The 27,462-nt window shown below is 43.1% G+C and overlaps 1 protein-coding gene across 2 annotated transcripts; it reads right to left on the reverse strand.

The window, feature by feature from the left end:
* Window positions 1–25,457, reverse strand: SRC (SRC proto-oncogene, non-receptor tyrosine kinase). 2 transcript variants are annotated; one of them, XM_072112087.1, is made up of 13 exons: window positions 25,146–25,457; window positions 13,194–13,431; window positions 12,370–12,469; window positions 11,847–11,861; window positions 11,646–11,744; window positions 11,269–11,372; window positions 7,854–8,003; window positions 5,788–5,943; window positions 5,363–5,542; window positions 5,202–5,278; window positions 4,965–5,118; window positions 1,942–2,073; window positions 1–1,862 (listed from the first exon to the last, which is right to left on the reverse strand). In XM_072112087.1, the coding sequence occupies exons 2-13, from the start codon at window positions 13,429–13,431 to the stop codon at window positions 1,654–1,656; spliced, it is 1,614 nt and encodes a 537-aa protein (XP_071968188.1). In that variant the 5' UTR covers window positions 25,146–25,457; the 3' UTR covers window positions 1–1,653. The 2 variants fall into 2 exon arrangements, with proteins under 2 accessions (XP_071968188.1, XP_071968189.1); XM_072112088.1 differs by lacking the exon at window positions 11,847–11,861 and having other exon boundaries at window positions 25,146–25,456.
* Between the last annotated feature and the right edge of the window lie 2,005 nt (window positions 25,458–27,462).

The raw sequence follows: 27,462 nt of genomic DNA on the forward strand, positions 1-27,462 counted from the left end.
CACAGTCCCCGCCTCTCATCTTTATTGACCATATCATCATCAAGCATATTATTGCTATGGACATAAAAGCAGTAGTGCCAGTGTTTAAAGAGTTAATAAAGTAGACTGACCGGGTGTCTGCCCCAAACAAAAGCCGCACCAATTCATTTCATTGCACTTGGCAGCTGTACCATAGTGGACTTAAGGGCAGGTAAACATCCCCTTTAATTCTAGGGTGATCCATGGCCTCCTGTAACTAGGTTTACAAGTCCCCTCCGTCTGTAATAACCCACTAGAAAATAAAATCACTCCAATACTACCAAGATCTATAACACGACTCTACATACAGTGTATCAGGGCTAGTATTCACAATACAAAGCTCTCCCCTTGCACACAAGTGGTATAGAACCATTAAAAAAACATGTCTATGTACACATTAGTCAGTAACACAGGCAGATCTGATAGATTGGCACCTTACAGGAGGGAAGCGTGTGCCATCCTGTAACCAGAACCAGCTCCTCGAGGCAGGATTTATGGAAGCGCCAGAGCAGGTAACATGTAACGCGGTCACAGTCTCCCTCCACGATTGGCAATAAAAATCCCACACTTTTCCCATCCCTGAGAAATTGGAGGACTAACCCCGTACCACCCCCCCGGCAGAGTCCACACAGTATGCCAGCAAAATAACAGCGCCAATCACGAGGCTCCCCATGCAACCGTGGCGATGAAATGCATTCGTACCGTTATCAATAGACCTGTTAGTTATGTAGAGATGGGCAGAGTATCAATCAGTCTGTTTCAACCCCAAAAAATAAAAATTAAATAAAAAACATAAGAAAAAAAAAAATTAGATGTACACCTCATGCAGGGCCGAGGGATTCAAATCTGTACCAGGCCCTGGACCAGGCGTAACACAGTAACACAAGTATAGTAATAATGGGGGGGAATACAGTAACTTAGGAATACCTGACCCTCAAACATACAGTTACATGACAGGAGGTGCAAACGGGTTATTCAAGAACCTTTCTTCCAACAAATCCTACAAAAGAAGATGAAGGAAGATGGCTGCCGTGATGGGGTAAGTAGTCAGAGGTCGCTCCAAGTGGTGCAGTCGCTTCATTATCTAAAACACGGAAACACTGTCCCCTGTCTGGGTGGAGATGGAAGACAGAAGTGGGACTTTGGTCCTCGAGAGGAGTCCTTAGTACTTTGGAAGACCCCCATAACCCTCCCACGACTGAGTATACAAAAACATGGAATCTAGTCTTCAAGAAAAATCTCACAATGAAGGATTCAGAAGAGCAGATGATGGGAGTGGTGATCCCTCCAGAGTGAATTATTTACAATGTCCGAGTATTTTCATGTAAGAAGGTTCCATATGGCACCGAGGGGGTGACCCCAAATCTTGTATGGAAGGAATAGATGGTGGTGAAAATATAAACAAGGTTCAGTAGGCAACATCGGGGGGAAGGAGCCGAATTCTCAAGATCCTCTGCAACAGATAAAAGATGGACGTGAAGATCAACAGAGCAGAGAGTGGTCCTTCTTCTGACCCAGAAAAGTTCTGTACCCTCCGTTTAGTGTCATCCGATCCTCGACGAGACGACGTTCGTGGGATCTGGATAATATTGCATCTGCATGTTGGACTCATCCTGTAGTCATGATCCTTCTCCCCTAAAGGTTGTCCCCAGGTTGATACTGGGGCTCAGTGGCAGTGAAATAGTCTTCCAAGAAGGCCTGCAAGTACTCAAAGGTTGGACGCTCCTCTGGGTCCTTCCTCCAGCACTGCAGCATCAGATCATGGAGGGACTCGGGGCAGTCTGGAGGACACGGCATGCGATACCCCCGCTCTACTTGATCTAGTACCTCTCTGTTCACCATCCCTGGAGACATCACAAGAATAGAATTAGACCAGGGAGAATGATGAGGAGACAAAGCAACCTACACCTCCCACCTACTCACCAGGATAAGGAACCCTTCCTTTAGTGGTGAGCTCCGTCAGGAGGATCCCAAAGGACCAGACGTCAGATTTGATGGTGAATCTTCCATATAGCGCCGCTTCTGGGGCCGTCCATTTAATGGGAAACTTGGCACCTATGAGACACAATCATATCTTAATATATCAGATTCATCTCCTAGGAGATCCTATGATATGGATCAGCAATCCCTATCCTCATGACATGCGGTACTGTGCAAAGAATTTTAGGCAAGTCTGAAAATAAATAGAAAAAATATTTGCTGTGACCACTCTGCCTTCAGTACAGCATCAATTTTAGGTACATTAAACGCTGCGCTCACCGATCTCCATCAGCTCCATAGAGATTAATGGAGCAGAACGGTCATGCGCGGCCGTCTGCTCTATTAGTCCGAGGAGCGGCGAGGGGATGGTCGGACCCCTCGTTCTCGCGATCTGTGGGGGTCTCAGCAATGCAACCCCCACTGATCAGCAAGTCAGACCCCATCACGTGGAAAAGGTCTAACTTGCCTTTGTGGGAAAATCCCTTTAATGCATATTCTTTGAAGGAGCTCTGCAGGGAGGTTGTTCAAACATCTTGAAGGACTAACTGCACAGACTCCAAAATACAGAAGAAATCAGACTCCGTTTGATAAATTGTTGTTGCCCTAACACTCAGGGTGCGGTCACGCGTTCCACTATTGCCGTGTTTAAGAACACAGCAGTAGCATACAGAGACCAGCCTCTGCTCGATTACATACGCGTTTCTATGGAAATGCATGCAATCGGTAACCAGAACCCAGTGTCTTGCATTAATCCGGTTACCGATCACTTGCGTTTCCATACAAACGTATATATACAATTGGGTCGAGCCCACCCCGCTTAAAGTATCCAAACTTAAAAGCACATGTGCCAGGCTTTACTAAGATTTTTACTCAGCATTCCTAAAATGCAGGTTACCTACCAGGTCCTGCATAACGCAGACAGATCTACAAATCACATCTAGGTTTTCCCTCGATTCCCAAACATAAGCAACAGAATGAAGAAACAAAGTACATTTGCGATGTAAAAAGAAGAAAGACATTAGTGACTTGTGACTGATATGACTCACCAAGCAAATGAGAAATGGTTAAGAAGGGGAAATTATGGAATGAGGGGAAAAAAACTTAAAAACAGTATTTAAGAGGAGCCGTCATCTCTCCCAATGTCTGTTTTAGCAAATAGTGATAGCAATTTTGGAGATTTTCTGCTTGAAACCGTTATCCCACCTATAAATTTAGGAACAAACTGACCCCTAGTTATTGCCCCAAAACAGCAATCAGAAAGGGATAACTTTTTTGGTTCCAGCAAAAGAGCATAGATTCATTACATTACAATGACCACATTCATACCAGGAGAGGCGACAGGTCGTCCATATCGCAATTGTTTAATATTTACGCAATTTTAGAGAATATACCATATTTAGGGATGATATCTTACACACTACAGCTATAATATAATCCCTCCAGAACACCACTATATTCTACGATATTTTGGCCATATTCTTGGGAAAGACAACCCCCACTAGAAGACCAATCTCCAATGTAATCTTGGTCATCACTGCATTCACAATACTTATCACTGATATAAAAAAATCCACCATTTAAAGTGGTCATCACCTCTGGCTTGTTTAGGCTAGAATTAGTACTAGGACTTAAAGGGGTATTCCCATCTTCAGTGTTAATGACTTATCCAAAAGACAAGGTCATAAATACATGATGGAGGTGGGACACACACCTGTCTAAAATTTGGGTCCGCTGACCCTCTTTCCGTAGCACAGCCATATACAAGTATGGGAGCGCCGGAAATAGTCAACCATACATAATCTGTCCTCCCATGAACATAAGTGTGCAGCTCTACATAGGATGTATTTACAACATGTCATTTGGCCGAATATGGAAATGTCCCTTTGACAGGAACCTGTCAACAGCCCCCACGCTTGTACACCACAAAAAGTACCTTTATATGTCAGGTTTCAAAGTGGCTGGCCATGTCTTTATAAGTTTCCAAAGCTGCGTGCAGCCCGGAAAATGCACTTATATCCCTGTTCGGCATCCAGTCAGGGGTGTGGGGTTATTGTCCCAGAAATAAACTATGTACTTTCCGTCTTGACCACCGCATCAGATAAATACGTCTCCTTATCTGCATGGACCTGCAGCAGGCCCTGCCTCCTCCTCATCGACTGCCCCATCTGGCCAGTGTTTCTTCGGAATTCTGTGCATGCGGAGTGTGCCGGTCATCTCTGCTCTGTGCCCTGCACATGTTCAGAGACCTCAACTGCGCCTGCCCAGGAATACTGATGAGACACTGGCCAGATGAGGGAGTCGACGAGGAAGCAGGTGGCAGGGTTTGCTGCGGGTCCATGCAGATAAGGAAGTGTAGTTAGCCGACGAGGTGGCCATGACGGAGAGTACACCCTTGGCTGCTGGGACAATAACCCTGGATGCCGAACAGGGATAAAAAGTGCACTTTTCAGGCTGCACGCAGCTTCAGAAAGTTAGACACATGGCAAGAAACTTTTAAAACTGACATATAAAAGGTACTTTTTGTGATTTACAAGTGTGGGGGCTGCCAAGTCAATTGGCAAGGAGCACCAAACAAATTGTGGCCAAGCCTAACAAATTTAGTACTGTTGACAAGTATACTGTATATAACCCAATAAAAACTTCTTGATCATTAATGACCTCGAAATCCAGTTTACAGCAGCGATACTGCCATTTCCACATCTGATATAGATGTCAATGAGCAAATATGCGGATTATCATTCCCATCACCAACATCATAAATGAAAGACGACCCGGAGAGGGACCCCAGACAGCAGTGCTCATCCACCCCGTACATGGCTGGGTTGTCCTTTCTGGGAATGTGCACGGTATAATAATAAGAGTAACCAGTCGCTGTGGATAAACAAGCGCCTATGTAATTAAAAGGGAGTGTGTATATAATTACGAGCAGACGGCAAGAGATGGTGATTCAGGGTATGTGCTGATACCTTGCCGGGCTGTGTATTCATTATCTTCAATTAGCCGTGCCAGTCCAAAGTCAGCCACTTTACACACAAGGTTTTCTCCTACCAGGATGTTGGCAGCTCGGAGGTCGCGGTGCACGTAGTTCATCCGCTCTACGTAAGCCATGCCAGATGCAATCTGAGAAGAGGGAGGAAAAAAAATGCATGAGGTAGAGGCAATAAAAACACCTTCAGCTGCTAAAGTGAAGCAACACTACGTACCTGTGCGGACATGTCTACAAGCTGCGGAAGCCTGAGGTAGCTGCCCATCTCGCTCTTCAGAAAGTCCAAGAGGCTGCCTGCAAGCACAGATGTGGAATGTAAGACGACACAGGCGTAATGCTCTGCAGAATACAGGCTGTGTGACCCTCCTATACACATACCTTTACTCATGTACTCCGTGACAATGTAGATGGGCTCTTCTGACACTACAGCATACAGCTGTACAAGCTTCTCATGCCGCAGTTTCTTCATAACTTGCGCCTCCTGGAGGAACGCTTCAGGGGACATAGTACCGGGTTTGAGAGTCTTGATGGCCACTCGCGTGGTTCCATTCCACGTACCTGACGGCAAGATAAATTAGATGGTTTAGTATCTCTTCATTATATTAACAAACATTGACCTTATCACAAATAAATAGCGTGCAGAGGATGAAGGAATCACATGGAATGGCTCCACAATGGAGGAGGGGTGCTGAGCAAATGGAAAAAAAAAAGAATTGGGAGCACCATTCACCTAGGATTGCAGAAACTGAATACTTCTGATCGTTGGGGTTGCAGCAGTTACACAAACTAAATTCAGATCTTACCCATCCAAACTTCTCCAAAGCAGCCCTGCCCCAGTTTGAGCTCCAGACGTAAGGAATCCCTAGGAATTTCCCATGCGTCCTTGGCTAGACCCTGAGTCTGGGGCTTGGATGTAGGACACACATTGGTCAGCCGATGACACAAACCATCTGCGTGTTCTAGAAACCAAGAAAAAAAAAAATTACATCAACATCTATTGATATTTTATGTACACAACAACCCAGCATGCCCAAACCCTTTATATTACAAGAATCCTTGTATAACAAAACTAGCTCAAGCACATAGTACAGATCCCAATGTACTGCAACCATTCAACATGGTCAGGGTCTGGTCTGGTGTCTGTGAGTTTCAAGGATAATTTTTTATGTGTACAGGGATCTGGTTAGGAGAAGATGTAAATTAAATTTAGAATATGGTCTACTTCTCCATTTTTGGCAACCCCCCTAACCTAACAGATTGCATCCAAATCACAAAGGAAGGGAAAAGAAAAGTCTTCTCATGACATTACAGAATACATGCCAGACCACAGGGGTTCCTAGGTCACGTCAATTGTTTTGAATGAAAGAAAATGCTTTTCTACCACTTGCTACATGGTACACAGTTTCAACTTCCTATCCCAAAATGTACGTGACTCTAGAAGGTGTAGGAACGCTGGATCTGACATGGATTATAATGATGTTGGAAAACAACAAAACACCAAAAGATTTTGAAGCACCAAAGGGAAATCACAGATGTCGTCAAAGTGTCATGCACTGCAGGCACTTCTATTGTGTCTGGGGTGATGGGGGTGGAGGGACGACCACTATATTATGTCCACTTCAAAGGTAACATGAGATCAAGAGGATCTGGAAAGGAAGGTCCCCTTAGATGGTGAGCAGTAACGACCACACATAAAAGCCTGTAAAACAGTAAAACACAACTATACTAGTGCACTGAAGTGTGACTATCAATCCCAGATCTTCACCTAGAGCTTCCTGGTGACAACAGACGGGACACAATCACCTGCTTCAGACATGTATCATACATCCAGTAAAAGGATGATGCACGTGTACTTATAGTCAGATATAGGACCCTCTATGAATTTGGTCATATAAAATGGTGCGCTTTTTTCTACATCTTTAACATTTGATAATTTCCTGCACATTGGCAATTGTTCTTATAAAATAGATGGATTTAAAGGGAATCTGGCAGGTGAATTTTGCTTCCCCATCAGAAAGGATATTCGGATTATATGAGATAGAGATATATATAATATATATATATATCTCTATCTATATACACAGTGATTGACAGTTCTCCCATGTATTTGCATGTGTATGCTGGAGGCGGCCAATCACTGACAGGGAGAGTTTTGATTAACCCGCCCACACACAGTGATTGACATGGAGAGTCCGGATTACACAGGACTCTCCCTGTCCTTCCTAAGAGTCCTAAGAGTCCTCCGAGGCCCCTTTCACATGAATGGATGCTACACCTGGGACAGGACCCAGGTGTAGCATATGGTCAGATGGAGAGGTAGAGGGGTAAACACTGCTAAGCCCTGCCCTCTCCATAGGGAGCCATGTATACAGCTAAAGATAGAGCTCTTTTGGTACAGTGACACGTGGACGTGTGTGCTTGCCATGCACAATGCACTCCTATGGGGGCCGTGTGCTAGCTGACGTTTTTTTTTACAGCTAGCATACAGCCGCCATATATGGTAGTCTGAAAGGGGCCTTAGTGAGGTTTACAGGATTAGGGGGAAGAATTTCTATGCTTCCTAGAGCTTCTGTCCCTTCATCATATCAACTCTGACTAAATGGTCAAGTGCTGCCAACGAACCGCTAATATTCTTTCATCCACAAGACCAGATACTTGTGTACAATGCGTTATTACATTGTTTTGTTTGTGAATAATCTGCCATAGCCTACAAATGGCCAATTGTCAGCAGATCAGACATTATAATAAAGCATTTTAACATCTTCTGCACAATATAATGCATGTTACGAGCACATAGTAACACTATAGTAGTGTCTGGCACAATAAACAGATTACATATTATGTAAATGTCAGCCTCTGTTGCTCTTACTGCTGTAATAAGCCACTAGTTGTTGGAGGTTGCTGAACTGAGTGCGAGATGTAATGTAGAAACCACCGCTGTCCAATTTTCGGATCTTGTAATGCTTCACGTTTAGACCACGGTTGGGATCATAGTCTGAGACAGAGAGGCAATAGGCACCTGCAGATAAAGGGAGATTGTTAGTTGACAGAGACTGTAAGGTCTTTGAGCAGACTGCCCAAGTTTGAGCAGAAAATTGGACCTTTAAAAGGGGGGGAATGCTCTTTAACTAAGGAGTTTATCTTAAAGTCGGGATTTCACTGTACATGTGACTTACGTAATATACCTAAGCCATGGATTTTATAAATTTTGCTAGATCACCATCATGTCCCGCTATATATCCAGGTCTCCGTGCACACATATTGCCTCTAGCTCTGCTCCCCTCACACCACAGTAGTAAAAAAAACCATGCAGGAGACTCATTTAATGGCTTTCAATTAGAAACTCAGATCCATCTTGTTCCAAGTAGAGAGAAACTTAAGTATTTGGCAGAGCTACATGTATTTATTTGTATGCATACGACATGCAAGGACATTTGACACACTGGCCAAACACTTTGAATAGCCATTGACTGAATTTGAGCTGTGCCACATCAAATTTTGATCCCACCCCTTGGATGTCCACCGATCAGCAATTTATCCCCTATTCACAGAAAAACTTGAGGTGGCACTTGAAGTCAGGGCCAAAACCCTATTATTCCATAAGAACAAAGTATGGACATCAACCCTTCCCAACTTCTATATATAAAAAGTAATCATAGCACCAACATATACATAATAAGAGTAGTTGGTCCTGTCCAAATTGGTAGTTTTGGCCGAGATTCATAAGGTAATCCACTTGATAAACCGATGACAGACTGACTGTTTGTGCTCTGTAATGTAATATTATATATGTATATGTCCCCTATGATTTGTAAAGCGCTACAGAATTGGATGGTGCTATACAAATAAATATTATTACTCAGAGGTTTGTTTCTCACATCTTAAGTGAAAATTCGTATGTGTAAAAAATGATTTTTCATTCACACTTTGTGATATAGCGCTCCGCGGGCCTAATATCACGCGGTTTACGTAAAATCTAGCCCATGGTAACCTCAGGATGTCAGGGCTTTCTGTTAAAGATAGGTACAGGTTCCAGAGGCGGGACCTGAATTTATGGGTCCAGTCCATAAATATCCCTCTTGAGAACACCCCTTTAATTTTTTGGTCTTCAATCACATTGCCCCGATGTGAACCTGGTGTTCTATAGTTTTCTTGAAATAAATAGGTCTGGAATAGGGATCACGTAGCACTTTATGGCCCATTCTCTGCTATGGAAAAACCCTTCAAATCTTTTCCCATTGTTTTCAATGCAAGACATACATAACCGTCATATTGAAAGGCGAGGGTCTCAAAATCTGCGGGAAAAAGCATCAAATCTCAAACTTTTATGACTGGCCACCATGACGGCAGCATCACAGAGATAGACACGTCAGGATAATGTAGGGGCTCCCTGGTGCTACATGTAAGGGGATGAATGGTGTCACAGTCCCGCATGTTTTTCTTGCTTTAACTACTCAATTTTACCTCAGTTTTCTGTGGAAATTTAGAATCAGTGTTTTCCCGCACTTTTCTCTCCTAGTCTTATTTTGGTGCCTTTAGGCCGCTTTCTCATGAATGTAAGCTCACCCAGGCCAGAACCTGGGTGTAGCATACGGTGGTCTGGAGAAGGGAAGGGAATGAGCACTCCTCACCCCTCCACAGGGAGCCATGGCGGACTTATGGCAAAAGATAGAGCAAGCTCTTTTTTTCACCGCAAGCGGCACGATACGGGGACACGCGTTCTGACAGGTTTTAAATGTTATAAATGAATTAATTTATCTAAATAATAAATGGGTTACTCAATAATAAAGCATTGCAGCACTATTTCACCACAACCTGGTAGTTCTGAGCATTTATTCTTGGTTTGCATGTTATTTTTAACATGAGCAGGACTTGTGACACCATATACTAAAGCTCCCCCATGTTATGCTAAGTTCTGATAATTAATGTCTCGTTCATCACATCCTCTCTCACTTCATAATTCCCAACACAAAGAACAAATTCTCAATCGTAAGAAAAGCCATCCATTTGTTGTGTAGACAGCTCGGTTTTTGGATGATTACACCGGTTATTTATGGCATTTTTTTTTGTTATTGTGATTTTCCCACACAGTCACAGAGAACGAGAGTCAGAAAGATTTAGTGTGGGTGAAAAGCAGAATAAAAATGTATTGTGACAAATGCATAAAACTGGTAGGTAGCGGAGGAGGACAGGGCCCACAAAATGTAGACGTGGAGTGCACACTATCTGTCCTATCTGTCACTACTACTCTCCTTCTAAGGGGAGACATCAAAGGAAAATAGGGTAACAGCGTGAGACAGAGGCGAGACTACTGAAGTATCAGTCGGAAGAAGCGAAACAAACAGTTGTGCGAAGATGTGAAGGTATAGCCGGTGGCGTCATGTCAGCCCGAGCCTCCCATAACTGTGCCGTGAATATATCAGGGCTGAAACTACACAGTGTATCCCCCCAGCTCCATCCACAAGAGGGAAAAGGGAAAGCGGAGCCCTGAGGCCGCAAGCAGACACATCGCTTCTAGTTGCTACGAGTAACAAGGATATTCATCTCACTGACCCACTTACTGTGGTTTCCCCCCCCCCCCTTTTATATGAAATGTGCCTCCTCCTCGCTCTGCCAGAGGCAGGCCTGACAAAAGGGCGGCGGGGGAAAGAGACGAGTCCAGGATGAGATGTGTAAAGTACAGAAAGACGAATGAGAGATTACACATCTCCACTTGTTTTCTAGAGTCTCTGTGCAATTACTACAGCAGCCCCCTACTCCTCCCCCACCCTCTCAACCCTCCCGACACACACAAACTGCTCTGTTATCTAAAAAAAATGGCAAGCAAAAGGGACAAAAAAAAAAAAATCTGCTCCTTCCTAGGCCTCCTTCATTACAAGGCCCAGCGCCGAGGTTCAGGCAGCTGAAGACTGAAATGAAAAACCCACTATCCAGAACATATTAACGATTAAGTGTACAACTTGTACTGCTCATAATGGGTTTAATACTCTATAGTGACTGATATATAAAGATAGCTGGTTTCCACTATATAAGAAGGCCCACTAAGTATGGACAGTGGTTCAGAATGTTAAAATAATCCTCTTTCTGCCAGCTATAAAACAAGTTACCTGCAGATAGGGCACCATGTACAATCTGCACAGCTCCTCCTGCTCTAGAACAAGTTGCCTGCAGATAGGACACTTTGTACTATATGCACAGCTCCTACAGATCTTCAAGTTGGTGCCCACAAAATGTAATGTTTTTAGCTATCCTACATTACTACCACATACAGTTAGGCTACTCACCTTTGGTGGTCTCACTCTCCCGCACAAGGAATGTTCCTCGTGGATTTTCCTGGTTTAGCAGCAGACGCTCCGATTCTCTACGTGTAATTTTTCCCAAGTACCACCTGTAAAATGTGAATAAATGCAGTCAGACATATATAAAACTGTGCCAAATTATAGGAGAAGTCCATATTAAACCCACTATTTGCTCAGATCGAAATAAAAAAACACATGTACAAAAATTTTCACCAAGATAACCATGGGGAATTTAACACTCAATCTTCATAAGTGGTCTCCCCTGTAAAAACAGGCTAAATGACTAAAGTGACCTTCACAAAATTCATTTAGGGAACATAAGCGGAGATAGGTAGTAGTAGTAAAGAAGACACAACACTCACTCTTCCGCCTGGATGGAGTCGGAAGGAGCCACGTAGTTGCTGGGAATATACCCGGTCTGTCCGGAGCTGAGTGAACGGGCCAGCCACCAATCGCCTTCCCTGCAGGACATAAAAATTTATTCCTATACCACATTTAAACAATGGTTACAAGACACAAACGACAAACCGTGAAATGACTGAATCACGCATCTACCCACATACCTGATGTCTGGCCTCCTATGGTGCAGCATGTGAGAGAGAGAAAGAAGCGGGATCATACATGGAGAGAAGCGGTGAAGGATTGAGAGAAAGAGAGCGTCCGAAAGACGAGTCAAAAACAGGACAACGGATTATCACAGAAAGCAAAAACCAGCAGACAAAATAGGCCAACATTACACATGATACTCCTGAAATCAATCTTAAACATAAGCCCACTGTACAACTATCTGCCATTGCTTCAACGCACCCACAGCATTTATGTCCCCCAAAAAATATAATAAGCACGCCAAACACTGAAGTGAGAACCTACATGCAAACTTATTTCTAACTCAGTTTTGAAAGGTTACAAAAATGAGTAGCCATATAAAAGGATGAGTGCAGACTCTGACTACACAGGGATTGTTTGTAGTCTGGTACCATGGCAATATATATAAATTTGCATATGATCAGTAGACACAATAAAAGAGGCTCTTGAATAAGAATAAGGATTTTTCACAAGCACAACAATCATATCTGTCCCACTCACGTGTTGTTGACGATCTGTAAGCGGTCCCCCTTTTTGAAGGATAAGTCTGTTTCCGTACGAGACTCATAGTCATAAAGGGCTACAAAGGTGGTAACGCCCCCTATGGAGAAAAAGGGAATAAAACATTAGATAATGAAAATTCAAGTTTGGGTGAAATTTTAAGCGATTTCCTATCAAAAAAGTGACAGTATATTGCAAGCATCCGTGCAAGGACCAAAAATGTTAGTTCATGCTTTTTGCCCCTAGGTTTTATATACTCAAGAACTGACCAACCTCTATGTATTCAACAGCAACATAAAAGAGAAGAGAAGAAGAGAAGCCATTAGCGATTTCCTCTCCCTAAGGCAATATTCACAGGATGGTGTCAATTATTCTCTGCCTTGTTTTGCACATCCAATTTGCAACTTGCGTGGGATTCATTGATCCATTTTTTTTCAGACTCAAAGCCTTTCATGGGAGAGACGCGTCAGTTTTCATTGCGTCAATCGGTGTGAAAAAGCCCCAAAGTTGGTTTCAGACTGCTAGGTTTAGTCCGTACAATAAGGAGAGTAGGTCAGCCATAGTTCCCAGGCATCTAGGGAGCTCATGTTAGGAATGATGACCACACAGAGCTCTCCTCTGCAGGTACAGTTCCCCAATTTATTGCCGACTGCCTAACAATTATTAACGTCAGGTTGCCTATAACAATGTAAAACCTCACTACAGATTGTATACCTTCACGGAGGAGATGGGAGCAGGTTGCCACATTTCCCACCCATAGCAATATCCAATTTAAGACCTATAGTATTGATAAGTTATTCAGAGTTTTTATCCCATGTACACACCTGATAATGGTCCAGTCCTTTGCGGTGAAGTGACCGTGTCAGAAAAGTTGACCCCTCCAAAAGGTGTAAGATCACAGTTGCCTCCAAAAGGTTGATTAGAAGGACGATGCGAGTCAAGGCTCTTACTAGGCGTCTGAGAAGCCGAGAGAGAAGGGAAAGGGTTGTGCGGCCCTTCTGCAATATCCAGACTGCGGCTCCGTGGCCCACCTTCTCGTGGCTTGCTTTTCGTAACGCCCATCTGTTACGTAGACAAACGAGAAGTGAGCAATTATTAGAACAGGTTACTGTAATCTACACAGGAATGCATCACATGACGACATCTAGACAGAAGAGTCATTTTCTTTCCAAAAAAAAAAAAAATAAAAACCAATTAATGTTATTTAAAGTAGTTGGGCGTCTTTTGAGTCCCTAAATGAGGTCATGACCCGCCTGGTGAACATGCCAAATGTAATCCACTACCTCTCCCACCCCTCATAAAGGAGAAGTAAGGAGGTGGGGGAGAGTTAATTGAAAGTCTTGGAATGTGCTGTGACGGCAAAAGCGGAGGGGGAAAAAAAAAAAACAAGACAGAAAAAGGGGGGAGGTTGGCATGGGAAGGAGAAGGGCGAGAGGAGGAATGAAGGAACAACAGGTGGTAAAATAGACGTGATCAGCGAGCAGAATGGAGAGGAACACTGAGTTATTGATCACTCGTCAGCGCAAGAAGCGACGGAAAGAGTGAAAGGAGAAGACGTGTGGAGGAGATCAAGGGTGGTGACACAGAGGACATAAAGAAATCCAGTATACCGGATAAGAGAATTGATTTATTCATTCGCATCAGTTCCTGTCACTGCAAAGCTTACAGTCTCACTTCTCACAGGGACACGACGAGGCAAATATAATGTGACAACTCTACCAGCTAATCATGCCCCTTCAACCATGCCATCACCCATCTGTACCAGGGCTGACGAGTAAAGATACAGCCACACAAGGCAGGTACACTGCAGATAATTCCTAACAAATGTCTGGGGGGGATTACCCAAAATGATGATGGCTTTTTACCATAAAAAATCCGCTGTTTATCTACGTTGCCGATTATAGCTTCTGACCGCATATCTCCAATTGACATTCTTTTGCCGTGACGTGGATTTTATGAGCAACAGATCCCTAAAAGTGCTGAGGGTAGTCTTTTTTTCCCCCCTTATACTTTTTTTTTTTTTTTTTTTTTAATTCAAATATCACCACAAAAGTGGAAAAGTCATCCATTAAAAAAGTGATCTGGGGACAAAGCGTAAAAAAAAATTCATGGAGATAAATGGTACGGTGTATGGTCCGGAGGAATGACACATCCTGTGAGTAGGAGACATGAATAACATTCCGGGCAGGTACGGTCTCGCTGCTGGATGTGTGACTCCGGGAAACGCTGAGGGGTGTAGTACACTCATACGCATTCATTACAGGTTATACATAATTCAGCCATACTGTAATGAACGTTACCCTCATGTATTCCATCTAAGCCTCCATGGATCCTCGTACAGCTGACTTTACACATACTAATAGTTCACCGGCAGCCCTGCTAAATTTGGAAGCAGTCGGAAAGCCTGGCACGTGTGATAAGTGCAGCGAGGAAGCGGACATCACACTTCCAGAATTAGCACACTTTAATGCTGGGGGATAGGGGCCGCTGCCTAGTCAGTGGTGTCCAAAATATTTACTGACCTATTCACATCCTGCTGATTTTTTTTTTTAACATGTGTGTTTTACCAGTGATTGCTGAAGTGGTTTTTACACCTCACAATAGGATTGGGGAAGTCTGAAGCAAAATAGAAAAAAAATAAAAAATCTACAAGAATTCTGTCTGCAGACAGTAAAGGATTTGCTTAATTTAGAAGTTGTTCCTCAGAGGACAGGCCCAATGGCAAGTCAGCTCTACCAGTGCAAGACCGATATCTAGACCCAGCACTACTCGTACTGGACCCAGATTATCAAAATTATGTATATGCTAGAGGTGCGCAACCAGCATCCCGATCCAGCGCCAGAGGTGCGCGACCAGTTCCCCGATCCAGCGCCAGAGGTGCGCGAACAAAGGAAAAGTAGAATAACTGCTTCTTGTGATCAGTGATTAGACCAAATGTTAGTCAACAAAACAACCCCAAAAAAAAAAGTTCTCCAGCAACATTTAAAAACAATAAAAACACACATCTCAGCTTTTTTGTTTTGCTTTTTTTGCTGTCCCATTGACATCTGTGGAAGCAGGGGTTAATGTAAACTTTCTTCTGCCTGAGGCGAGCTATAAAATAGCGCCCCCTCTTCCCTACCCAGTAATAATATATTGGGTTATTTGTTTAGCAAGTATGTTCTTCATGCAGCATAAGCCCATGCTGACATAGGACGTAAAAAAAAACAATATTTATAAGTGTCAGGTCCTGCTTTGTAGCAGGTGACTGTGCCCCTGGTGCTCCCATCTTGCTGCAGGTGGTGCTGCCTAAGGCAAGAGGCTCAACTCGCCTCATGGTTGATGCATCGCAGTATGGAAGTAATCAAAAGAGGGAATTGCTGCATTTTTTTTTTTTTTTTTTAACACACTACAATAGCAAATGATCTGTTCAAAAAAAAAGGTTGGGTGTCTAAATAAACCCAATGGTGGAATTTGGACACGAAAATCACTTGTCTGAATAATACTTTATGTTTACCCTATACCAAATCTCTGTGTAATATCCACACCTGATGTAGGCTCACAATAACTGATGAAAAAAAAGTGATGTAACAATCTGATCATCAATACTGCACAACACTTCTACTACTGTCCAATGTGCCTATGACCCAGTATGCTTATTAAACAAAAATTGGAAAAACATGTTTCTTTTAAAAAAGCATATAGGAGGTATGACTGTAAGTACATATGTATGCCATACCTCTAATGTAAACATTGATGAATCATCAGGACTCCGGCACGGTTACTCACCTGCACCCAGTGACACAACTCTTTGTCATGCTGAGGTGTGAGTATGACAATCCCTTCCCTATCAGTCACAGCACGCAGAATATTAACACAGAAATTAACCCAAATACACTTCGGATCCTACAAGACTTTAGATTCCATTAAATACGTTTAGAATGCCTTCTTTTGCGTGACCGCTTCCCACTGTCATCCTGCCATTGGCAAAGGGAGACGGGATCAGTGGAGTGACATGCTGCCTAAGGCTCCATGCACACAAACGCTGTTTTGGCCATTGTGATTTTTTACGGATGGCACACTTCTAGGATGCCAATATGACGCTACACTCTTTGGGAGACAATGGGGTTCATTTACTAAGGGCCCTGCAGATAGCACTTTTGTTGGACATACCGGCGATTTCCATTTTGCACTGGCTTTCATGCGACAGAAATCGTTGGACGATCCGACGGATTCGGACAAACCGTGGGATTTAACTTCAAAATTGTGTCGCAAGCTAAGCACTTACATGCACCGGGAGGAAGATGGTGAACTCCAGGGAACCCAAGCGGGGAAGCGACACATGCAGGAAATCGGGCGCATGTTCTAAGTGAATCGCGGCACGGTGCATTCCGTACACTCCGAGGGACCGGGTAAGTAAATGTGCCCCAATGTATTAGCAATGTAGTGAAAAACACCAAGAAATTATATTATAGGGTTTAGGTCCAGGTATGTTTGGTGTGAAGTTTAGGACCGAACATTAGAAAACAACTTTTTCTTTTCACAAGGACTACATGAAACCTGAAAGGAACACTCCAGTCAAAGCTAGTGGACATTTTCAGGCATTTATGGCCATTTCCAAAAGAAAAACTGAATTTCCACCAGGGCTAACCTGCTGGGATTACTAAAAAGTTATTTATTCCCTAATACCGGGGGGCGACCAATTGGGCCCCCACCGATCATGCGAATGGGGATTTAAGGTCTCCCTAAACTTCCCTGGGGTTAAAAGGGATTTTGGGTTAACGCACGCTGTACACTGTCCTGGAAGTCCTATTAAAAAAAAATAATTATATCACAGGACAGGTTTATTTCACTTTTGGAAGACCCCCAACCATTTGTGGGCATTTCCAATATTTTTGACCTTCTCTATTCTATTCTCACTTTCAAAGTTAAAAAAAAAATGGAACTGGTCCCTCTCAAAATTTCACTCAAATCTAAATACCATCAAGTCTTTCCTCTTCTTACACAGATTTATTTTCAGAGTTACAGACAGTAAAGTGTTTAATTTTATAGTGGCACAGGTTCCGAAATCCTGCTTTTATCATAAGGGAACGAGGAAGTTACAATCACCTGAGTATCTTCATGTGACTCAGCGTGTGACGACTGTAACTCATCAGCTCGTGGTCAGAGGAGCTTACACACATTGTAGGTTCCGGGAACTACTTTGTATACAAGTCAAAAATATACAGCACCCCATCATATGGTGTATGAATCCTCCTACATTACATATAAGAGGCAACTGGGTCCCAGTGTATGAACCTATCAGCATACCAGAAGAGGTTTTCCCATAAATTCTGGATAACCACGTGGGACCTCGCACCACAACTGGTAAACGAGTGGCCTCCTCAGGTCATAGGACATTTCTTCTGAGCATGGGACATCGCTTTCTTTTAATGTACCCAGGTCTGAGGAGGCTACTCGCTGGCCAAAGCAGGTCCCATCATGTACCATCGCAGAACTTACAGCAGGGCCAAAAAAGCGGAATTACCGAAGTGAAAGAAGTGGTAGAAGTAAAGGGGCACACTTGCTTTTTTTCTTGTTACCCCTGTCCCGGCCACTTATACTAACCAGGGTCCATTTCCAGCTTGTATGGTGGGTCAGTGTGGCTTCACTAAATGGGGCACAAATCTGTGAGAATGGGGCACACTGTGGCCCCAATAAACCAAAATCTTGTTACATTTATCTGGCATAGACAAAACCAATTAATAGGCGATAGAAATCCCAAACCATTATTTATAACCTGATAAATCTGGCGCAGTACAAGACGTCCTAGGCCGTCACATTGAGTATGAGAACCTTTTAATCAAGGGTTTCCCCTACTCAGAGCTCCATATTACTAGATTTTCTCTGAAAAACCACATTTAAGAGTAAAACAAAGTTCTCCATAAAGAGGAAGACTGTCAGTATTTCACGCTTCCCATGGCTAGGCCAACATGAAACTGATGACAGGTTCCCTTTAAATGAAATACAGGATATGCTATAAATGTGTGATAGTTGTCAGTCCCAAACCTGGGGTCTGCATCGGTCTCACGAATGGGGTTCAGTGTTTCAGAAACTGTAAGTAGGCAAATCTAGGGAAGTCAACCTGACAGCAGTGATCATATACATATTAAACAGAATTGATTTGTTTCGAGCTAAATTGATTATTTTTTTTTTCATATTGTAGGGACTTTTACTACTACAGCCTCACCTTAGAGGGGTTGGGTTACCATGGGGTAAGGGTTTTGATGCCATTCCCTATCTTTTTTTCTTGTAACTGAAAAAAAAAAATTTATGTAGTGACCAAAAAAACCACAAGAATGGGGAAGATAAGATAGAGGTTACTCACATCCCATCTTTAAAAATCAATGAGGAACAAAAATACGTCTAGACATAAACCTGTCACACATTAAATGTAGGATCCCCAATAATAATACAATTTTGATGACCTATCCTTGCCATTAATATAGTAAAGTTAAAAACATAACATAATGCTGATTATTTTAATTTTTTTTATTTTTTTTTTATAAGTAATAAATATTTAGGAGGAACATCATGAATTCTATGACGATCATCCAATCCCAAAGATAAATTGATCCACCGCCGATGCATGTACCGAGGTTGAATAAATGACAGTATATGCCCGTGTACAAGTCCATGTCGGCCCACCATGTCTACGACTGCCCTAGATGTAAACATTGCACTTTTCTGTAATCTTGCCCCCGGGATCAATTCCATTGTGTGCACCCATCAAGTGCACAGCTCAATCAGCCTAATGGAAGACCAAATCCCATCCCCCAAGTGCAGATGGAGACGGAACCTCCATTAAATTTAGCATCTCCTGTACAGGTCAGGACCCTAGGATGTAGATACACTCTGGCTAAGTGTACGGCAAACCACTTATAGGAGAATTCTCTAATATACTTTAATTAAGGAAAATGTTCTCCTTGGCTACAAAACATGTTTTGTAGAGAGAGATATAGTCAATTGTCACACGCACACAGCAGACTGGGAGAGATTTATCATCAAGTTTCTGAGGTAAAACTGTTCTAGTTGCCCATGGAAACCAATCAGAACTCAGCTTTAATTTTATAAACAGCTGTGGGAAAGTGAAAACTGAGCTCTGATTGGTTGCCATAATGAACTAGAACAGTTCTGCCCTAAGAGACTTATGATAAATCCCCCCACTGTGTACCAATGAGTTGATATACATTCATAGACATAGGGGGAGATTTATCAAGTTTCTGAGGTAAAACTGTTCTAGTTGCCCATGGAAACCAATCAGAGCTCAGCTTTAATCTTATAAACAGCTGTGGGGAAAAGAAAGCTGAGCTCTGATTGATTGACATGGGCAACTATAACAGTTCTGCTCTAAGAGACTTATGATAAATCTCCCCCATAATGTATATATACATATGATAAGCAGTATTCCCAATGATTGCTGGCTCATCAAATTAACTCATTGTAAGCCTCAATTATAAGCCGAGGCATTCAAGTGACGTGCCTCAGTATTTGCATTACTTTTAAAACTCTTTTGCAGAAAAATCGTGCTTTTCTGGGTTATAATAACTCAAGTTAAAAAAAAAAATCTTGAGAAGCAAGCGAGTAGGACTACTTTACCATCAGCTAGAAGATGCAATTTAGTTATATGCATCCGAGTAGATGCCTGGTCATTCCCTTCTGTGAGGCTGATTTGCAATGACCAAGTCTGGCCACTACACTTAGAACAGCACTGTCAGTTTCCTATTCCATTCTCTATGTACAAACTGCTGAGGACAGCTGGTCTATGCGGTCACCAGGGTTCAACCGAATCCGAAATTGTAAAGATCACTCATGATTATATTTATCTATGGGCCAGAAGAAGAATTCAATATGTCCGATCATTTTTTTTTTCTAGTCACAAATAAACATTAGACTAGATTTTACCACTCTCCCCAGTTCAGTACACTGAGCCAAGCAGAGTGGTACATCGAAAAATCAGGCGCAATAGCCATAGCAGAGAGCGAAGCAGAAAAGATCAGGCTTCAATTCCATAGCTAAAAAATTGCTGATTTGCATCAAATCTTGGAACCAGAGAGTAAATCAGCTTATTGTTAAAACTTAACTCTATGAAACCTCTATTCATTGTAAAGAAGGTCACAGCACGGCTATAGATAGATTTATAGGTTTTCAGCTCACATGGGCAGGACTCTGACTGAGTGACCCTTGTATTGTGTCTGTATCGCATTCACATTGATATTTGAGACAGGAGATATATATATATATCCACACACCAAGAAACCCCCAGGCCATTCAGTAAACTTTGTCACTGTATATTACCACAATATGGTGCCATGTAAAACAATGCAGGTTAAACAGATTGGGCACTTTACCTTATGTATTTTGTAATGTGTGTAAGTTTGTGTGTGTGTGGGAGGGTATATTAAGTCATTTTCCAGTATATATCTGTAAGGGTACATTTAGATGGCCGTCTATGGGGACGTATATATGCGGCTTCAAATTTGCAGCCGCATATATGTCCCCATAGAAGGCAATGGCAGTCCGGCGGTGATATGGTGCCACACTATGGAGGGGTCACCTCCTCTTTGCCAGCACACAGGGGTATGCCCGTCGCTCTTTCTTGATATGTACAGTGAAGTTTTCTTTCTCTCATCAGACATTCCGGTCCGTAAAATGGCCGCAGATGGCGATGTGATCTCAATCTGTCATTGAGCAATTGCCCTGCCAGGACCTTGTGTTAGCATTCAGGAATATAAGATTAAGGTCCCAGCAGGTTACACACGCATTACAAAATACATGAGGTAAAGTGGCCAACCAGTTTAAGTTCCTTAAGAAACCCCCTTACACTGAGACTACACACACATATATACATACACCCTATATAGTTGAGTATAAGCCGAGGTACCCAATTTTATCACAAAAAATCTTGGAAAACCTATTGACTCCAGTATAAGCCTTCAGTATAAACCTAGGGTGGGAAATCAATTGGTCACAGCCGCTGCCCCAGTATATAAAAGAAAACTCAATACTCACCTCTCCCAAGCCGCCCACGTGTCCTCTTTCTTCCAGTGCTTCATCAGCGGCAGGTCCTTGTGCACTGGCGGCGCACACACTATGACGTCAGCTGCTTGCTGCATTATAGCATGTGCGCAGCCAGCGACAGGTCCTTTGGTAGCTGCACATACGGACCTGCCGCTGCCGAAAGAAAGAAGAGGACAAGAGGGGGCATTGAAAAGGAGAGTACTGATTTTTTATTTTTGACTCTAATATATTCTGAGTTTGAGTTTTTCAACACATTTATTTGTGCTAAAAAAAAATATATAATTATATTTGAATATAATTATTAACATACACAGACGGCATTTGTAACCATATCCAAATATATATGCTGTAAATACTTGGGCTGTTGCTTACAGTCACTTCTCCATACAGACAGTATACAGAAAAACTTGTAAGAGATTGTCAGGTAGTCTTGAGGAAACCCCCCTTATGGCCTGCAGCTGGAAGAACAGCAGAGTTATGTGCAATACTTCCAGAGAGAAGACACGCCGCAACCTGCCAGGAACACTTTGCTGAGGGGAAGGTGGTACACGGAATATTTTGGCCTAGATAATATCCACAGACCTAAATATTAAGAAATTGGCAGAGATATGAAGCGCAGGTTAACTTACAAAATGGAGAAAAACCTAGCACAAAATGAGCGTCAGCTCTTGTGGCGAGATGGAAAAGCATGAAATGAAAAAACAGACAGTGGATAAGTCATATCTTCATGTAACACACCGTCATGTCAGATTGATGGAGTCCCACATGTATTGTGCAGTGTTGTGTAGGACATCATGCCCAGGGGCGACTGACTACAGCTGAGAGAGGATTTCTAGATGTGTACGAGGCACGTCATGCCACCTGACCACCTGTCATGCATGATACAATAAAGATGCGCACAATATGACAGATTTCATTTAACACACCTTTGCCACAATCATTTGCGAGCTTCTACTTTTCTATAGAAATTAACAGGCTGTGAATACACAGATATCAATTGCTGATGACAGGTTCCCTTTAATGCATCAGAGCCTATGCTTAGCACATACAGTGGGGAGGGGAGTATTTAGTCAGCGACCAATCGTGCAAGTTCTCACACTTAAAAAATCACGTTGTCTGATATTTAAAGAATTAATTTCAAAACTTTGGGTCGGAAATACGTATTTGGTTGCCTACAAACAAGCAAAATTTCTGGCTCTCACAGACCTGTAACTTCTTCTTTAAGGGTGCTGTCAGGTGCGTTCTTGGTGCACCACTGAAAATGTGTGCTTTATGACAAGTTTACCATGCATTTGGCTGGTTTGAATCTGTTCTTCTTCATTTGTGGAAGTGTAAGCAGCCGTCAAAGTATTAATAATGAATCCGGTTTAGGGTGCTGCCACACAGTGCGTTCTTGCACCGTTTCTAAACTGAGTGAAAACGCATGCGTTTGGGTGGTTTTAATCTGTATCACAGCTGCCTACACTTCTAGAAATGAAAGATAAACAGATTCAAAAACACCCAAACGCACGGTAAACATACAAAAACGCAGAGATACCCATGTGCTGTGCTCAGCAATTTCTGTTTCTCCCATGGTATTGAATGTACAGGGGTCAGGACTCCTGCACAAGCCTACTGCCCTATCCATTAGTGAGTAAGGGACACCCTGTTTGTCGAGTGTCCCAGCAGTCGGACCACCACTGATCTGATTGCTTTCCATTATGCCAGAGACCGAGTTCCCAAATCACAATAAAAACCCACTAATTTATTGGAACCACAATACATTTGAATGAAGGAGGACAAATTCAGATTATCATTGTAGCATCCCTTCAGGTCCCCCCTAAACAAAAAGTTGCAGGGGAAACCAATTATAATCCAGCCCTGAGCACATCTACTCTCTCTTCCTGCCAATGATGTGATGCTTTAACATAATACTGATCATGGCAGGTCCTTGGGTCCTGGAGTCCTATAAACTCTGCGCTGGGATAGAAGCCTAGGTGTCCACAGTGAGGACTCTGAGTGGCACCCATGCCATAGGTCTGCCACCACTGCCATTGGTAGAGAACATTTAGTACAGCCCCTTCAAGCTACTTCCAGATAAAATTTCGCCAAATTGCAGATTGGTCCACAGACAAATGATTGTCTCCTTTCTCAAAGGGAGGTGAATAATCTACAGTGAAAAACTGAACTTCTATGGCTTGTAAAATCTTCATATAAAGTTATATTTCCATTTGGAAAACTCCACCTACATGTCATCCTTCAGAGCATTTTTCTGGACTAGCGACAGGGACTGTGTAGTTGCATTTATAGGGTTCAATTTACTAAAAGACCAATCGATCCCCCTATCAGTGTATGATGCTTATGTAGAAGGTCACATAAAAAACAAAAAGGAAGTTTTCTTTTTACAATTGTGGGGGGGGGGGGGGGGGGTCTATATCCAAAAATAGACATTGAAGCCTTATGTAAAAGGAATATGACAAGTGTGTATACCTGGGGCATCTAAATCTGCACTTAATATTTGCAGTTTTACCCCGGGTTTCATTAGCCTATGACATATGAAATTCCTCCGCTATAAAATGCAGAGCAATTTGCAATATTTGGGATAATATATATATATATATATATACACACACACACACAAATACATACATACACACAGAGATGTATCATATGTGCCCATTGTATCAACTCTGAAAAGTTACATATAGCTCAGAATACTTCTAAGCCCAAATGTTGCATTGCAAGAAGTGTGCGTCAGTGTGTATCCGCATGTATGTAGCCCGGAGCTGTACGTCTATAGGGTGAAACGTCATAATGTATATTCACGCAGCCCCTGCCATTTACATTTTATATCTAGTGCTTAAGATATGAGCAGGTATATAGCTATATTAACAGGGTACATACACAACAGTATTAGGAGTCTCTCAGCTTGGTATAAATAACCAGAAGCTCTAATACCAATCTAAAACTACAACTCCCAGCATGCCCTCTCTGTCTGTATCCATCCGGGCTTGCTGGGATTTGTAGTCTGACCAGAGCTGGTTATATTAGTTATAGTAACTATTATTATAACAATTATATTATAACAGTTATAGTAACCAGAGGCACTAGTGCCAATCTAAAACTACAACTCCCAGTATACACTCTCCATCTGTGTCTATCAGTTCATGCTGGGAGTAGTCATTTGACCAGTCCTGTACACAGTAACATTGATAATAGGAGGCCCCTCAGTTAGGGATAGTAACCAGAAGCACTAGTGCCAATCTAAAACTACAACTCCCAGCATTCCGTCTGTATATGTCTATCAGGTCATGCTGGGGGTTGTAGTCTGTCCAGAGCTGGTGTCCTGTACACAGCAACATTAATATAAAGAGGCCCCCAGTTAGTGATAATAATCAAACACACTCTTGCCAATCTAAAACTACAACTCCCAGCATGCCCTCTGCCTTTGTCCATCAGGGAATCCTGGGAGTTGTAGTCTGACCGGAGCTGGAGCCCAATACACAGCACTATTGATATTAGGAGGCCCCCCAGTTAGGGATAGTAATCAGAATCACTCATGCCAATTATAAAAACTACAACTCCCTGCATGCTCTCTCCGTCTGTGTCTGTCAGGGCATGCTGGGAGTTGTAGTCTGACCAGAGCTGGAGCCCAGTACACAGTAAGATGATGAATCCCAGGCTACTCAGTGCATGGAGGAGCCCTCTGATGAATATGCCCAGAATATACAGATTCATAACCCGTGCCCAATGCTCACCTTGTTGTGACCCACAAGGGGGGTGTAGGTGGCTGCTGTAGTCTCCGGGGACCCCCCTCAATTAGAGGGGGGTAAGGAGCGCCTGCACGGGGTCCCTCACTGCCTGTGGTCCTAGCACTTTCCCATTGAGCCCCTGATGCTCCGGCCCGGGGAAGTTTGTGCCTCTCCTTGGATTGAGGTTCACGCCCGGCCGGCGGTGTCTCCCTCCTCCCGACAGTCCGTGATGAGCCCTCCCCCCGGGAGGCGGATCCGAGCCAGCCCCGCCCTCCTCAATGTGTGTGTATATGACGGCGCCTCTCCCGCGCCCCCTAGTGTCCATGTGCGGTAGTGTCACCTCTCCCAGTGCATCCCTCTCCCTGTGTCTTCCTTTATGTTGTCCTGCTCCTCCCTGGTCTGCGCCCTCCTCATCCTCCTCCTCCTCTTCACCTCTTCACTTATCTTCCTCCTCCTTCTCAGCCTCTTTTTCCTGCTTCCCTCATTCTTTCCTAGTGAATAGCAGTGTTGATTCATAGAGAGAGGCTGACACATCCTGCCAGCATGGAGGCACACATAGGCATTTACTCTATACATCTATAGCTGACGCACACATGACTTATAGAGAAAGGAAATAATCATATTAATAATCCATGTGGGTCACATCAGCGCATGCTGGGAGTTGTAGTCTCCCAACATCTGGCATCACCTAAAATCTTAAATGGTCAATTCTTAGAGCCAGTTCCGTCTGCTTTCTCGTTTCCACTTTATGATTAAAAATGTATAAATAACAGTTTTATTTTCTTATTGATTTCAATAGACTTTCAATAATATCCCCCGTTTTTACATCTTCACCTTCTGGTATTTGTAACAAACAATGGATGGCTATAAATTAATCAAAAAGGAAAACTGACACTAATGGAAAACAAGTTTTAAAACTGGTAAATCCGTTAAAAAAAAAAAAGATAATTTGCTACTAATCTATCCGTCCAGACATTGTTTCATTTACCATAGATTTGAAAAAAAAAAACAACCCAGAAACCAAACCGCAAATCAGAACTTGCCGTAAGGCTAAGTTCACAATACTGTCAGAATTTATGTTCGACCGTTCAACCTTCCATTCCTTGCCTCTGTTAAAAAAAAAAAAAAAAAAAAGGAAAGAGGCGAGGAAAATGAAACGGAGCTGTATATGTCTGTAGTGGAATATTGAAAGATAGTCCCTAAGTACTACTTCCATACTGACAGCATGATGGTAGCAGTGAGACCTGTCAATCATGAACAGGGAGGCAGTGCAAGGAAAAATACATACCATATATACTCGTGTATAGCCAAGTTTTTCAGGACAAAAAGTCAATTAAAAATAAAAAACTTACATACTCACACTCCCGCGCCCCGATGCTCCACACGGCACCCAATCCTTTGCAGTAGTAGCCGGCAGAGACGCGTCCATGCATTCTGCCGGACAGCGCACACTAAGATGCTGTGGTGTCGCTGCTGATGACGTCATAGTGTGCGCCTGCCGGCTACTACAGCAAAGAGAAGATAGAAGAGAAGCCGCCAGGAGCCGTGCCAAGGATTGGGAGCCACGTGGAGCATCGAGTATGTAAGTATATTTTTTTTACGTGCTAGGCAAACTGCGGATGGGGTGGCTGTATACTACATAGGGGCAGGCTGTATGCTACATGGGGCAGGCTGTATGCTACATGGGGCAGGCTCTATACTACATGGGGCTGGCTGTATACTACAGGGGTCTGGCTGTATACTACTAGGGGCTGGCTGGCTGTATACTACAGGGAGCTGGCTGTATACTACATGGGGCTGGCTGTATACTACATGGGGCTGGCTGTATACTACAGGGGGCAGGCTGGATGGCTATATACTACATGGGGCTGACTATATACTACTAGGGGCTGGTTGGCTGTATACTACGGGGGCTATCTGTATACTACTTGGGGCTGGCTGTATACTACTAGGGGCTGGCAGGCTGTATACTACTGGGGGCTGGCTGGCTGTATACTACTGGGGGCTGGCAGGCTGTATACTATGTGGGCAGGCTGTATACTACTGAGGGCTAGTGATATACTACTGGGGACTTGCTGGCTATATACTACAGGGGGCTGGCTGGCTATATACTGGAGGCTGCGACCAATGCATTTCCCACCCTTGGCTTATAGTCGAGTCTGTAGGTTTTCCTAGTTTTTGGTGGTAAAATTAGGGGTCTCGGCTTATACTCGAGTCAGCTTATACTCGAGTACTGTGATTGGACAAAGTTACATAAGGTTTTCAAACTGATTTTTTTTTTTAACATTGCAAGCATGGAGATAAACCCTTGAGGGATAAGGAC

Source organism: Engystomops pustulosus, chromosome 6 (assembly GCF_040894005.1).
Source record: "Engystomops pustulosus chromosome 6, aEngPut4.maternal, whole genome shotgun sequence".
In the NCBI taxonomy this organism is placed as follows: Eukaryota; Metazoa; Chordata; class Amphibia; order Anura; family Leptodactylidae; genus Engystomops; species Engystomops pustulosus.